Here is a 13,843-nt window from a genome sequence, read left to right as displayed (position 1 = left end):
CTGTTCTACAATGTTTACTTGAACTTGACCATTCATCCTCCTTAGGTAGGTACAGCACATTCATCCATTCGTATGGTTTTATTTCCATCCTGCCAACAGGGCAACACAGAGAAAAAATAAAGAAAAAAATAAAGAATGCACTCATACAAATGGACCATTTTGGAGAGTATGTTTAACCTAACAGTCATGTTTTTGGACTGAAGGGAGGAAACTGGAGTACCCAGAGAGAGAACCCACGCATGAACAAGAAGAACGTGAGAATGCAGAACGCAAATAGACCGAGAGTAGAGCCGAGGACCTTCTCGCTGAAAGAAACAGTGCTACCAACGGTGTCATGCATAAAACAAGCCTTTATGAGGTTACACTGTAGAAAAAAAACAAACTTACTTTAAAGTTGCTGTGAATTTGTAACAAAAGCAATGTATCTTTTATTATGATACATTGCCATAATGAAACCAATGGCGGACCAGAATTCCTCTGTTGCCACGTAAAAGACTCATTGCCAGTTACTTTCCTATGAAGAATCTGAAATTGCCAATAAAATTCACAGGCAGATATATATCAATGTGCTCCTTGAGGTTTCTGCTCTTTGGTATTCCTCTAGCTGGGATTTGTGCAGGAGGCAATGTGCTTTTCATACGGAAAAATAACCCAACACTTAAATGAATACTTTTCTGTCAACCTGCAAAAAACCTGTGGAGGCAGAAAAATGCAGAAGATACTCAAAAAAGCAATAAAGACGTGTGTGTCCAAACGTCAGTGTGGGCTTCTTTGCTTTGAAAAGCCCACACTTGTTCAAAAAAAAAAAAAAACGATTCTCACCAGGAACGGAGCTGAAAACTGTTGTGTGACTTTTGCCTGCCTTTGCACCTTGGAGGCCTCCTTCCTCCTCTTTCTCCCCCCCCGTCTACTCGCTTGTCTTCCACCCCTCCCCGATCCACCTTCCCCAACCAACCCCTCGTTTATTTTTAGAGTCTTCAGAGATGAGAGAAACAGAAAGCAACTACTCTGTACACTGTCAGAGAGTGAGTGGGTGGATGACAGAGGAAAAAGTGGGGAGGCAACGGGTGAAATCAAGGGAGGTAAAAAGAAAAAAAAATAGAGTCAGAGAGTAGATGCGACGCTTGAGGTAAAACAGGAAGGATGGCAGGAAGGAAGAAAGGCAGCCATAGAAAAGGTGGAAAGGAAAGACACACAAAGTAGCTTAATGGGGGAGAATAAGGAGAGTGAGGTGGAAATAATATTAGATGGAAAAAAAGGGAGAAGAATCATCTGATCTGGAGAGGAAAAGGAAGAGGAATCAAGCTGTCTTATGTAACAGCTTGCGAGTCTTTGCTTGGATGTGTTTCTGTTGGTGCTTTTGCGCAAGTATGAAAGAAGATATTTTGTTTGGCCTCACACAGGCTGGGTAAAAAAAAAAAAAAAAAAGGTGTTTGCAAGTGCATGTGTGTCCTTGGCAGGCGTTTTCCACTCTCCCTCGCCGACACCTGCTTCGTTCGCCTCTGAACAGAGAGGGCCGGTGTCAAAGAGCCGGCTATGTTTTGTCTGCTGTTGGGCTAAATGTTTATACCTCTGTCAAGAAACTGTGTGGCACTGATGATCTACGCCCACGCTCATCTGTCGGAATCTCATCTGCCGTTGCAATATTTCTTTCTGTGACTCGTCGGAGTGAGAGGGGAGTGAAAAATGATCACGCCAACGCACTCTGTTGACACCGTAGTGCTGTATGCCAATCTAAATAATTGAATGCAGTGTTCCAAAACAATCACTATCTCTGCTGGCTCAGAGCTTTTGGAGTAAGTGCACAAATAAATAAGAGCGTTGTCTTGACAATTACAACAGTGGGAAATAGATCGAACATTGAAGGATTGAGGATGTGTGGTGGTGTACAGAATATGCTTTTTTTTTTTTTTTTTAGCAAAGCCAGAAAACTAATCTGTTACAATATTTTCCAGATTAATTAATTAATTAGGGTTGTGGTCCTCAACTTTTAAAGTGCTTATTATATTTTAAGGCGCCACTTTAATGAGGAGCTCCTGAGGAGTAGCTGGTTATGGTCTTACTATGGGTATAATTCTGTATTTGTAGTGTATTTCATGAAACACTAACAGTGTTTCTTTGACATCCACTTCCACTTCAAGATGGGAATTGTGACATTGTGGTCGTCTTTCCAGGGATGAAATTGTGCAGTAGTTGAAGAGTATATCCATTTTTTAACATGGGTATGTTTTTAATTGTAGGCTGCTGCACTTTATTTTTACTTCTGAAACAGCACAATAAGCACATATATCCTCTGATATGTCTTGAGCCTCCAGATGTAATAACTATGGTGCGCCGCCATGGCCAAAAATGGCAGGGCCGATTTTATTCCAAGTCCAGCCCTGATAATACTATATTTCAATTAAGCTGCAAAATGTTCTCACAAAAATCAAAATCATCCCACTTCCACCAACTTCCTTGACAGATATTTGACCTGTTGTGTGCTGGTGTGGAAAAGTGTTTGGCTTTCGCTTGACATTCTATAAAAAGAGATTTTTTCTAACAGAACAGTCATGAATTTTAACATTTAACAAGCTAACTGAGGCTCAGCTCAACACCTATCCGCCTCACCACATGTTCCTCATTTTAAAGCGAGATAGTGAGATTGATCATCTTACCTGGTTGTGGTGTTCAATGCCCATGCTGATGGTGTTGATAAGAATTGCAATCATAATGCCCCTGCTGAAGTACTTGCTCTCCACAATACCCCAAAGTTTCCTTCTCATATCCTTCCAAAGGTCCCTACAACGTCCAAAACACGTCCTCCTTCGCCTCCTCTCCTCGTTTTTCTTCCCCTCTAAGTGGTTCTCCTCTTTGTCTGTTTCCTTCACGGCATCCTCTTCGTTCTCTTCCCCATTCTCCTGTCCCGCAGACCTCGAACCTTCTTTCAAACAGATAGGGCACTCCTCGGGGCTCTGGACAGTCAGGCTGATGGAGTTAGCTTGAGCTTGGGAGTCATGGTTCTGCTTGCCGTGGTGTGGACATTTGGGTGCTGCGGGGAAGCAACAACACAAGTCTAATCGTGACCACAGTCTTGAACAGTTTGCATGTTAATCTCCCAGACTTAATATATTTAATTTCTCTTCAATAATTTGCCTCTTACTTACATCTTTGGTGCCTCAAATGATGCCGATCTGCGTTGACATTCCCTCCCCCTCGCCTGTTGCCCCTGCCTACACTCGCCGGAGCAGGCTTGCCTCTTAGAGTGTAGTAGAGGGCTGCTGATCTCCTCTTGGCCTTGCGAAGGACGTGACAGACCAGCTGGAAGAGCTCTTCGTAGCAGTCTCCTGGCTCAGCCATGCTGGCTAAGGTGGAAGAGGACAGGCACTGCGCTCTTTGCTCCTGCATCAGCTGGTGCTCCCGCTGTTTGGTCTCTGAGAATTGGGTGGCGATGACCACCAGGCACAGGTTGATCATGAAGAATGAACCAATCTGGATGAGGGAGTGGGGGAGGAAAAGGGGATATTCTAAATGAGTACAGCATACAAAGGTAAATTACTCCTTAGAGCCGATATGTGCAAAAAGCTGCAAATCAAGATGCAATAAACAAAAATGTGAAGTATTGGATTTTTCCCGGGGTAATTGCACACTTGTTTGTAGAAGCTCTCACACTTTCTGATTCCATTTGTGGAAATCGGGCACACATGCTGAAGGTCTCTGAGGTCTGGCCTCCTACCAAGCCAAGGCTGACTGGAGGAGACAGACAGAGCCAGCAACAAACCCAAGGCACAGTTCAGCGTCTGCCTTTCACTCTCTTTCTCTTTCTTCTCCGATTTAAATTTAACATCTATTTGAAATTAGACATCTGTGTCTGAGGAAAACCACTTAGAAGGTTGTTAACCTGTGGAGTCCTTAACTTTGGTCTGAGTGTCAAACCTAGTCATTTAGTAAATGTTTAATATAGACAATTATTTTAAGATTTTTTTTTTTTTTTCTGTAAATTAGACAAGAAAGACATGTTAACAAACTAATCAAAAGATGTCCTCAAGTCCCTTAATGTTATCCTGTTTATATAAGAAACCTCACTGATTGGTGACATAAAAACATTAATTATAGATGGAAATATTGATAAAGTCTGGTGTATGCATATGCTGTTGAAGATTTTTCCTTATTGGGATGACCTGAACAACATAGAGCAACCTTAAAAATGGGTGAACAAAACAAGTTATTATTAAAATTATATATTTATCAAAACTTTCTGTTGTGAAACCTCTTCGACTTTTCCATGCGTTTTAACTTTGCTCCACACATAATATGTTTTATTGGAAACATTACTTTCAAAGAACAGATTTACTGAGATAAAATTATACAAAGGTGCATTTACAAATTAAAGTGGCTGCACATTTTTTTTTTGGTGGGGGGCGTCAGAGTAAGTACGGGTAAGTCCAGGTGACTGCCACACTTGTCAGATTTTTCAAAAAGTTAAGAAAAGCACGCCTCGTGCTTCTTCCACTTCACATTTAAGTGCTATCTGTTAATCTATCACATAAAATCCCTTTTGAAACACAGTGAGTTTGGTGAATGAATGTGGAAACGGCGAATTAAACTTTTACAAGGCACTTTAGGTGTACAAACAATTAGAAAATCTAAAGAGTTGGCACATTTTAGCGGTAGTAACAGGAATCATTTTGAAACTGCTGAAATAGGCTTTACACTGGTACTTTGAGCAGGTTACAAAACAGTGATTAGATCAATACTTGCTAACGCTGACAAACTGGAAAACCAGGCTGCTGGACGAAGAGGAACACTAGATACGTTTTCTATAAGCCATAGTCCCTTAAGGCAGATATATATATAAAAAAAAAAAGAACACAGATATAAACACATCTTGAAGGCCAAAACATTTGGAACAGGCACGCTTAATAAAAGGTGCTCAGATATCAAATCCAAAACTAATGGCCTTCTACCTGTAGACTTTCATCTGCAATGATCAAAGATTTAGGGCAAGGTGAAGGAGAGTCTGGGCAACCCAGAGATATTTACAGAGAGAAACACACGGAGGGGAATTGTAGAAGGGAGGTGGAAAGAAAGGAGGAGAGACACCCATCTGTGGTCTGTGGGTCAAAGCAGGTCTGCAGGTGTGGGAGGCTTTGATTTCCCTCCAGGCTTGCATCTGTGCGAGTGTCTATTCTGTGATTCTGATCAGCGGACAGCTTTACGCATAATCAGGGGGGGCAGTCGAATATCACACATTTAGATCATCACTGCATTATGCATGCATGCGTGCACACACAAACACACATCTCACACCAGGTATGTTTCCACAAAAAAAAAAAAAAAAAAAAAACTACAAATGTTAATAGTAAGCCAAGCTTACTGCAGAGGACTTTTATAGATTTTGTTGTTGGTGCTGTCACATATATTTGAATGCATCGAAGATTATTCTTGTTGCAAATTGGACATTTCTTAGCATTTGTCCTTTACTTTTATTGAGTTACTCTCTTCAACGTGCCACAGTAGACGCTCTTATGGTTTCTCTGTGTATCAAGTGTCTCTCTGTAAAACATCATGGAGGTCAAACTTCTTGTCCTGAGTTCTGTAACCCTGAATGCACAAGCTCAATAAACAGCAGTCGATTCAGTAACTTCGAAGGGATGTTTGAACACTTTTCAAACGATTTCATATAATTTGGAGATCATTTGTAGAGGGTTCGACGCTTTTTAACGGTACAGTTTGATCAAAATGAAACAGCTAATTACTTTAATGACTCCAACACTGTTTTGCTACCACAGGATGGCAGAAATGATTTAAGTCGCTCCCCATCCGCAGTGAAGACGCTTAAGAACAACGGCTCTGGGAAACTGAAGCATGCAAAAGCCAAAAAAAAAAAAAAAAAAAGAAGCTAAAATTGTAAAACTGCTTCCAAAAACTTTAGACATCTGATATTCAAGGCATAGACAAACAAACAAAAATAATAACACAACGTGGAGTATTTCACCCTTAGGGACTGGGAATGAAATGACTAAAAACTGCAGCTGTTGTCGAAAACTGGCTTGCATGTATGAGTGATGCCTCACTCCACTTTTTTAATATTGCTGCTTTTCACATTTCCAAATTATAATTCTCTAAAATATTTTGGTAACACTTTATTTGAATGAATGTGCATAAGACTGACATGACACTGTCAGTTTTTTTTTGTTGTATTTTAATTTTAAATTTGCATTTACAACCCTGCCAGCATGACCAGGTGGGCCCCATATGGGGAAAAGGAGGGCAGACCAGATGGGTCCCATATGGGTTTGTCCACAGGTTCCACGATGGCCCCACATGGGTTTGCCCATGTAGAGCCACAGCCCACATGGGCCCTACATGGGCCCTACACAGTGGTGGGCCCACATGGGTTTGCACATTTAGGGCCCATGTATGGCCCATGTGGGCTGTGGCCCTACATGGGCAAACCCAGGTGGGCTTTCAGGGAACATTACATTTGTTAAAGTATTCACCTGGTCATCGAAAAGTGCAACATCTGGGACTTATATTGTAGCTTTTTTATTGCAGGACAGACGGACTTAATCCCGTTTGCAGTCAACCAAACGGACACCGAGGGCAGAATAAAACAGCCTTCAGTGCAGTGTCAGCTGGCACTTTATGGAAAACATCTGCTGAATCTCACTACGCTACGTTCTTGCACTGGACGTTTCAAGTCGATCCTCCCCGCCCATTTGTCTTACTCTGCATTAAGCTCAAGTTACGTAACTTACACCTCTCTTCCTCCGTCCTTCAGATATTGATTGCAGATTGTCTTTTATGATGTTATTTTATTTGAACGACCTTTCAGTACTTGAAATTAAAACCCTTATTCAGTAACACTGCTGAGTGGAACACTTAAGCACTTTAATAATCAAAAGGTTTGGCAGAACAGAGCTGCTGTAAAGAGTAACATGAACAAACTCAATCACTTCTCAATGTTCTTACCTAAGGACAGTCCAGACCTGACGTTTTACAGCCCAAACCTGAAAAGCTGGTTTACATGCAGACCTCCACTTTCACTTTTCTCGTTTTTGTGTATCAAGGTAAGTTATGTTACTTGATATTTAGGCTGTGTGTGCACATTTTTATGGTGTCCTCCCAAAGCAGCGGCAGTCATCATCTGTGCTCTAACAAAGAGTTTTTGTCAACAAGAGAAACCGATAAAATCTAAAACCTGGAGTGGGAGATATTAAGCAAAACAAGCACGTAGTATCGCATCAAACAGAGCACGTTTTATTGATAAAAAGATATTTAAAAAAAAACACTGAATTTAGAATAAATGTTCATGTATTGATGTAAAACTGAGAGTGTTGGTTTAGAGTGTATTCTCCATATGGCTGAACTCAGAAATAGGTTTCAAGACATAATTTCATCCTTCCAAAGACAACATTCAGGCCTGGCCAAAATATTTCAAAAATTCATGGAAGAATGTGTTATAGCTATACAAAATCAGTCTTGAAACTTTGATTTATACTTCCAAATGACCTAAGTGATTATTTGGTATAACAAACCAAAGCTGAGGATTACCAAGAAAACATTAAACCCACAGCAAAACATGTGGAGAGGCAACATCAGGCTCTGGGGTTACTTTATTGAGATTTATATCCAAGCTTTTTAATTTGGGATCAGCTTTATATTGCAGGTAGCATAGGCCATGACCCTTCAGTTATCTGCTAAAAGCTAAAGATGAAATGTGTTTTGTACCATGAACAAGCAAATCAATAAAGTATGGCCAGAGTCCAGAACTGCATGAATCAGAAAATCTGTGGGGGACACTCGATGAGGACGACGGTGCCACTTAATCAGGGGTTTGTATACTTTTGAAAGCTGTTGTATCTCTGGCTAACTGAGTGGGACAAACAGCAATTTGTCTTTGAGAATATGGCACTTTCTGTAATTTAAAAAAAAATGCATAAATAGAGTTTTTTTTTTTCCTCTTATTGCCCAAATAATGCTTTTTGTGATAAAACAGAGCCGGCACTGTGACGTGCTGTTTGCTTAACAAGGTGGTTTAGAGTGCATAGCTCCCTTTGCAAAGAGGTTTTGTAAATTAAATAAATGCACAAACTCTGGTTTGCTGCCAAGGGTAAAAATGCAGCTTTTATTTTATGTCAAACATTTAACCCTTTGATAGCACATGTGTTGAGCGGTGTTACTTACAATGATGAGAAGGATGAAGTAGATGAAGTTGTAAAAGGAGTGAGCATCCATCACATAATACATGATCTCCACCCAGCCCTCTAACGTTATCACCTAGGGAAAGAGATGGAGCAAACGACATTAATTTATGAATGTGCTGGATTTTATAGATCTCTTTGCAAGAATGGAACCGACCTGGAAAATGACGATCCATGCATACACAATGTTGTCAAAGTTGATTGCTCCTTTGTGGGGGTTAGTGCTTCCAGTATGGCACCGTGTGTAGTACTGGTTCCAGTTGATGCACAGACCCAGAGCTTCACCAGCGCCGCTGCCATTCGACAGCGGCTCAGGACTCAGGCCCAGAGACTGTCTGTGCAGAGCGTCTTCCTTATCCAGACAACATATTCGCCCTCCTTCCCGCCTCGCCGGTACATCAGAGCATGACATGATGCCGTTATCAGAAGCCAGGGAGCAGATGAAGGGCCGCTCGTCATCCTCTTCTGGTCGGTAGTAGGGAGCCGGCAGCGTCATGCCTGAAGGTCTGTGCCAAAAAAAAAAAAAAAAAAAAAAAAATTTTTTTCCTGTTTAATAATATTTTTTACATTTCTCGTGGAGATTCCCGTGAGAAGGGCAGAAGTGAGAAAGAAACAGGAAGGAAAAATGATGATGGGATATTTTACAGGGAGCCTTCTCTGAATAAATCTCCCCAAAGTATTATAAATAATAAAAACGCGAAAGTGATACTGAAAGTACGGGGAATACAAATCTAGATGCCTCCATCCCACTCGGATGTTAACGTCACATTTCTCTACGACATGCATGGGAGCAAGGTGTATATGTTTTCGACATAAACACCATCTCTTCCGAAATCATTTTACATTTTTAATTGTTTGTGTAAAAGAAAATCCAGTGAAAAAACTGGAAGTTTCTCACACATCCAGCATTATTTCACAATGTTATCTGATGTACGCAGGCTAACAATGTTCAGTGTAGGACAACTCTGTACACATACACAATTATTTACAATAAGTTTTATTATTTCTAGAGTGATTTTAACCATTTTTTTCTGATTTATTTCATTTGTATCTTAAATAAAGACAAAAATAGGCCACCACGTTTCATTTGACTCAAATTGGGATAGTGTTGCATTTGCTACAACTATATCATTTTTCAGCGAGCAATAAAACATTGTTACACTGCGTACAGTCTGGTATGTTTTGCATCGTACTCAGATCAGTTTTCAGTGGCAACAATTTGGAAAGCTGTGGATCCCTTTATACTAAAATATGAATCTTAATACATGTGCAATGCAGTTTTGAATCAAGTTTTCCATCTTGCTGTTCTTTCAGCTATGCGATTTGAAAGAAAAGTACTGTAGCAAAGCTGCTTCAGTGAATTGATTCAGAAACCCAAAATGGAGCCAACAACAACAAAAATGAGTAACAATATTTAATATTTAAGTAAATCACAGAGAAGGATATTGGGAGTAAGACAATGCATGTCAGCTGGATTGTTCAAATACAGCTGAAGCATTTATTAGTAAAATATGAAAGATTTATGAAGCATTTTCTGAAAGTGACAACACTTTTATTCACTCCTCTTGTCTTTTCTTCTGTCTGTCCTTTCCAATTATCACATCCATATCCTCTCCCTTGAGGATTTTCAGACTTTCCCAATCATCTCTGTTTGTTGTTGTCGTCTGTCTTTCATTTTAAATCCAATCCTTTTGATCTAATCCTTTCTCTTCCTGCAGATGTCAGGGCTGATAAAGTATCCGCATACCTCCACTGTATGGTTCAGGTATTCCAACAGCAAAGAAGTGTACCATGATCAATAGTAGCACTTTTTTTTTCCAGTTCTTTAAAACAAGCTTATGAAACGTACAATGCAAGCACAATGGAAGCTGCAGCACAACGGATGGCATCGCAGTGTGCGCAGTGTCACAACTGTAACTGTAAAGGACTGCTTGGCTGCTATTCTTGGCAAGCTATTATATTTCAAGAGCCATGCGCTCTGCTCTCGCTTTGCCTTTTGGGTGCACTCCCACTGCCCTCAATGCCCACCACTAATCACAGAGCGGTGGCAACATCGTGTCAACGGTAAAGAAAGAGAAGAGGAAGAAAATGTGGGAGCGATCAAAACCAATATTGTCATTGCAAAATTCAACAGCACTGCTGCAATTTCTTCTAATTTTCCCAATTCGGTTCAGAATACATTTCTGAAACTCATTGAACAGCTTGGTCACTACTGGTCGTCCATCCATCCATTGTAGCTGCTAACGTTTGCAAGGTCGGAGGGTGGGTTGATGGCTGCCTCCACACATCGATAGCCAAAGGATAATTTGCCAGTCCAAAGCCGGAGAGGCGAGGCAAATAGCTGAGGGACATGATGAGACGTGCTCAGTGACTGAAAGTGGACAACATGTCTGCTAGGCAGCGCACTCCTGCTCCTGTGTTGTTTATTTTTCCTCTTCTTTTTGGCTCCATGTGACACAAAGCAGGTTTTTGTGATTTTAATGATCGAAATGGAGAACTGGAGGTGTACAGGGTTATACGGCTGCACTTTTATTTAGAAGGCTGCACCTGGTCAGGTAGTAAAATGAAAGTGAACATAATGTGATGTGCTTAAAGTCTAAAAAAAAAGGGCAACAGAGTCCATAGCCAGATGCGACTCATAGCTTCAAAAAACTTCAGAAATGTTTGTTCTTTAGATAGAATTGGATTCACCTCTAAGCACACATGCAGCATGTAAACCTGAAGTTAAGAATACACGTCTGATTTAAAAAAAAAAAAAAAAAAACAACCTCCATATCCAAACTCATCATAGTCTTAGACATAAATTCACTTTTTAGTGTAAAAAATTAAAAGAAATTCCAACAAAAAGATTGGTTCAATTCAAGGAAGACATGAAGGGAAGGAAGAAAGACTACTGGAGCATGAATGAAGGTTGTTGTCCCCCCTGCTTAGAGACTTGGCATCACACAGCATGGCACAGCACAACCTGACTTCACACTGAGAAGACACCTGCCAGTGGAGAGCGAGGTGGAGGCAAGGACCAAGAAGTGGGAGTAACACAGAAAAGCTGTGGTACGTGTAAAAAAAAAAAAAAAAAGGTCAGAAACAAATGGCAGATCGAGACAGGAATTAGCCTGCTGGCTTAAACAACACGGAAAGGACACCCTACACACTGTACTATTAAAATGTATTTTGTGATTACGTTGGCCTTTTTAAAAGAAACAACTGCATCTTGGAAAAGATGTAACTTTCAGGAAAAAAAAAATACAGAACATGTAATCTTGTTGGAACTTGTTAAAAACTAAACCACTGAGGACAAAATAAATCATGCAGGCCGACAGAGGGAGGCTATAAAATTGCCAAGCAAATGCTGCACTTGACAGCGGCACTTAGCCCACTTCATTATAACCTCGCAAACATATGCCCTTTACTTAGCATAATAGTCCTCTAGCACTAACTCACACCTTTCTAATTAAGCACTCCAGCCCCACTGACTACATCCAGTGCAATGATATAAAGAATACACAGGCATAATGCTTTGGTTCAGTAATAGGTGAGATGAATGCACACATCAACTCCTACATGAATCATAGCAGGAGTGTGCGTGAGTCTCTAGATGTGCCTGTGTCAATGTGGTAAAGAGCAGTGCAGTTTTAACACATATTAGCGCACACACGTGTTTGCATGTCTTTCAGAGGCAAGCATGAAGAAAATGCAATCAAACAGAGTTCAATAAGAGTCCTGCACTCAGACACAGTGGGTGATGCCGTCACGTGGCGTCGTAAATATGGAGGGCTGCAGCTGGAAACTAATCGCGTTCACAGTTGCAAAAGAGAAAGACTCCTGTAACAGTTTTTTTTTGTTTTTTTTTGGCGTTTAAGAGCCAGATGGAGAAGAGAATCTGCAGGCAGCGGCGAAAAAAAGATTAACGATGAAAGCATGTAAATGAGTTTTGCTTTCTGGCTTATTCAAAATATGCTAAGATAATTTGTAAAAAGGAACATTCACAGAGAGTTGATAGATTTCTTGGCATAATATTGGTTTGATGAGGTGAAGAAACGTGGAAAGCAAACATTAGGGGTTTTAGGAAGAAGTGTCACAAATCCCACTTGAGCGTCCTTTTTTTCCTTTTTACTCACATGGTGAAGTTCTCCTCGGGGTAGCATCGGTTCCTCAGGAGTCCCGCCCATAACTGCACGCCGATGATGCCGAAGATGAAGAAGACGAAGAAGCAGAGAAGCAGCACATTGCCCAGCATGGGGAGAGTGTCTAGCAGCAGGTTCACCAGAATCCGCATACCTGCAGGGATTAGCCTGTTAATCAGTCTGTAGGAGAAAAATATTACTGATTGAAGAAAAAAAGAAATAAATAAAACATTTGCATGTATTTTATCTTTTTACACATTTCCACTAAAATTACATTACAGAAATGCCTTTCTTTTGGCCTAAAGCTTTGCTAGGTCCCCTTATAGCAAACTGAAACGTGAGAAAACCAAAAGCAGTTGACTGGTTTACACCTTATGTCATAACAGTAGACGGATGCGTTGGTAAACCCAAGAACCTAAGAAGCATTCATCCACAATATAAGTAGCAGTATCTACATAAACTACCTGTATAACCTTTTTATAAAGCATTCAGCCTGTGTAACTAAGCAAAAATGGTGCAGAGCAAGGGTTTAGCTTTTTCTTAGATTCGAGACATTTCAGAGATAAACATGACTGCCTTTGCACCGTATGATACCGTCGTGTCACAATGAATCGTTCAAATCTGGCCATGTACTTGGTGGCGACCTCTACCTGGTCTTCAGTGTGGTTTATGTTTTTAAAATCGGTTTAGTTTCTAAACTGCTTGGCCGTTTTTGTTTTTTTTTGTGTTCTCGATTGCTTTCCGATTCAGCAGAGGTCTGAAAGCTGAAAGGGATTCCGAAAGCTTTTGATTTAATTATGCGCGAGAAAATTCGAATTAATTTTTAACCAGCAGCTGAGATTTGACATCGCACAAATCAAAACTGCAGAAAATCTCCACATAAATAGAGAAAATAAAACACCAAGAAAAACAAATATATATTTGGCAGCAGCTTGAAATGAGCTCATTCAAAGATCAAATGAAACATCAGCGACACTGATGCATTTCCAGACTACATGAGGTCACAGTCATGATGAGATGAGGCCTAATTGCAGAAATGCGAGTGTGTCCCCTGTCGAATAATGATGACCTTGTCCCCTGTTGATGAGCCTGTATCACTGTGATGACATACTGAACTGATACTGTGATTAGAAGAGAATAATGACAACTGATTGGTCTAATGAGCGAGTGAGGTGAGACCCCTATGATGAGATCACTGCACAGAGACGGCGTTACCGTGAAAGTGTACCATCCACTCATCAAAAGTGTGTGTTGTTTCTCTGAGCTTTAATTCACGAGAAACAGCTCAGCGGTCGGTTAATGTGTCTCAACAGTACATGTAAGCTGCTATCAGAAAAAGTGACAGAGGGAAAAAAAAGCTGTGGGAAGGAAAGAGACAGAGGAGCCAGAAGGAGAAGATAATTATATTTGCAGAAGTGGAAAATACCTGTAGCTTATTCACTACGCAGTCACAGAGCAATGTAAACACAGAGGTTGTCTTTTTGAAAATCTTAACATTCCTTGAAAAAGGCTCCCTGATTTTCAAATGCACAG

The 13,843-nt window shown here is 40.5% G+C and overlaps 1 protein-coding gene across 4 annotated transcripts in view; it reads right to left on the bottom strand.

The window, feature by feature from the left end:
* LOC106952348 (voltage-dependent T-type calcium channel subunit alpha-1I-like) overlaps nt 1-12,505 on the bottom strand; it is a 71,484-nt gene extending 58,979 nt beyond the window's left edge. For all 4 annotated transcript variants that reach the window (XM_015040399.1, XM_015040400.1, XM_015040401.1 and 1 more), the window contains exons 1-5: nt 12,305-12,505; nt 8,344-8,692; nt 8,170-8,262; nt 3,147-3,471; nt 2,658-3,031 (exon numbers count right to left, since the gene is read on the bottom strand). In XM_015040399.1, coding sequence (XP_014895885.1) covers nt 2,658-3,031; nt 3,147-3,471; nt 8,170-8,262; nt 8,344-8,692; nt 12,305-12,462 — 1,299 coding nt within the window. In that variant the 5' untranslated portion in view covers nt 12,463-12,505. The remainder of the gene's footprint in view (nt 1-2,657; nt 3,032-3,146; nt 3,472-8,169; nt 8,263-8,343; nt 8,693-12,304) is intronic.
* Nucleotides 12,506-13,843: the final 1,338 nt, after the last annotated feature.

Source organism: Poecilia latipinna, unplaced genomic scaffold (assembly GCF_001443285.1).
Source record: "Poecilia latipinna isolate Pla-1442-1.1 unplaced genomic scaffold, P_latipinna-1.0 Scaffold509, whole genome shotgun sequence".
NCBI classification, from domain to species: Eukaryota; Metazoa; Chordata; class Actinopteri; order Cyprinodontiformes; family Poeciliidae; genus Poecilia; species Poecilia latipinna.
Note: the sequence above shows the minus strand (reverse complement) of the source record. Positions and strands in the feature narration are given on the sequence as shown.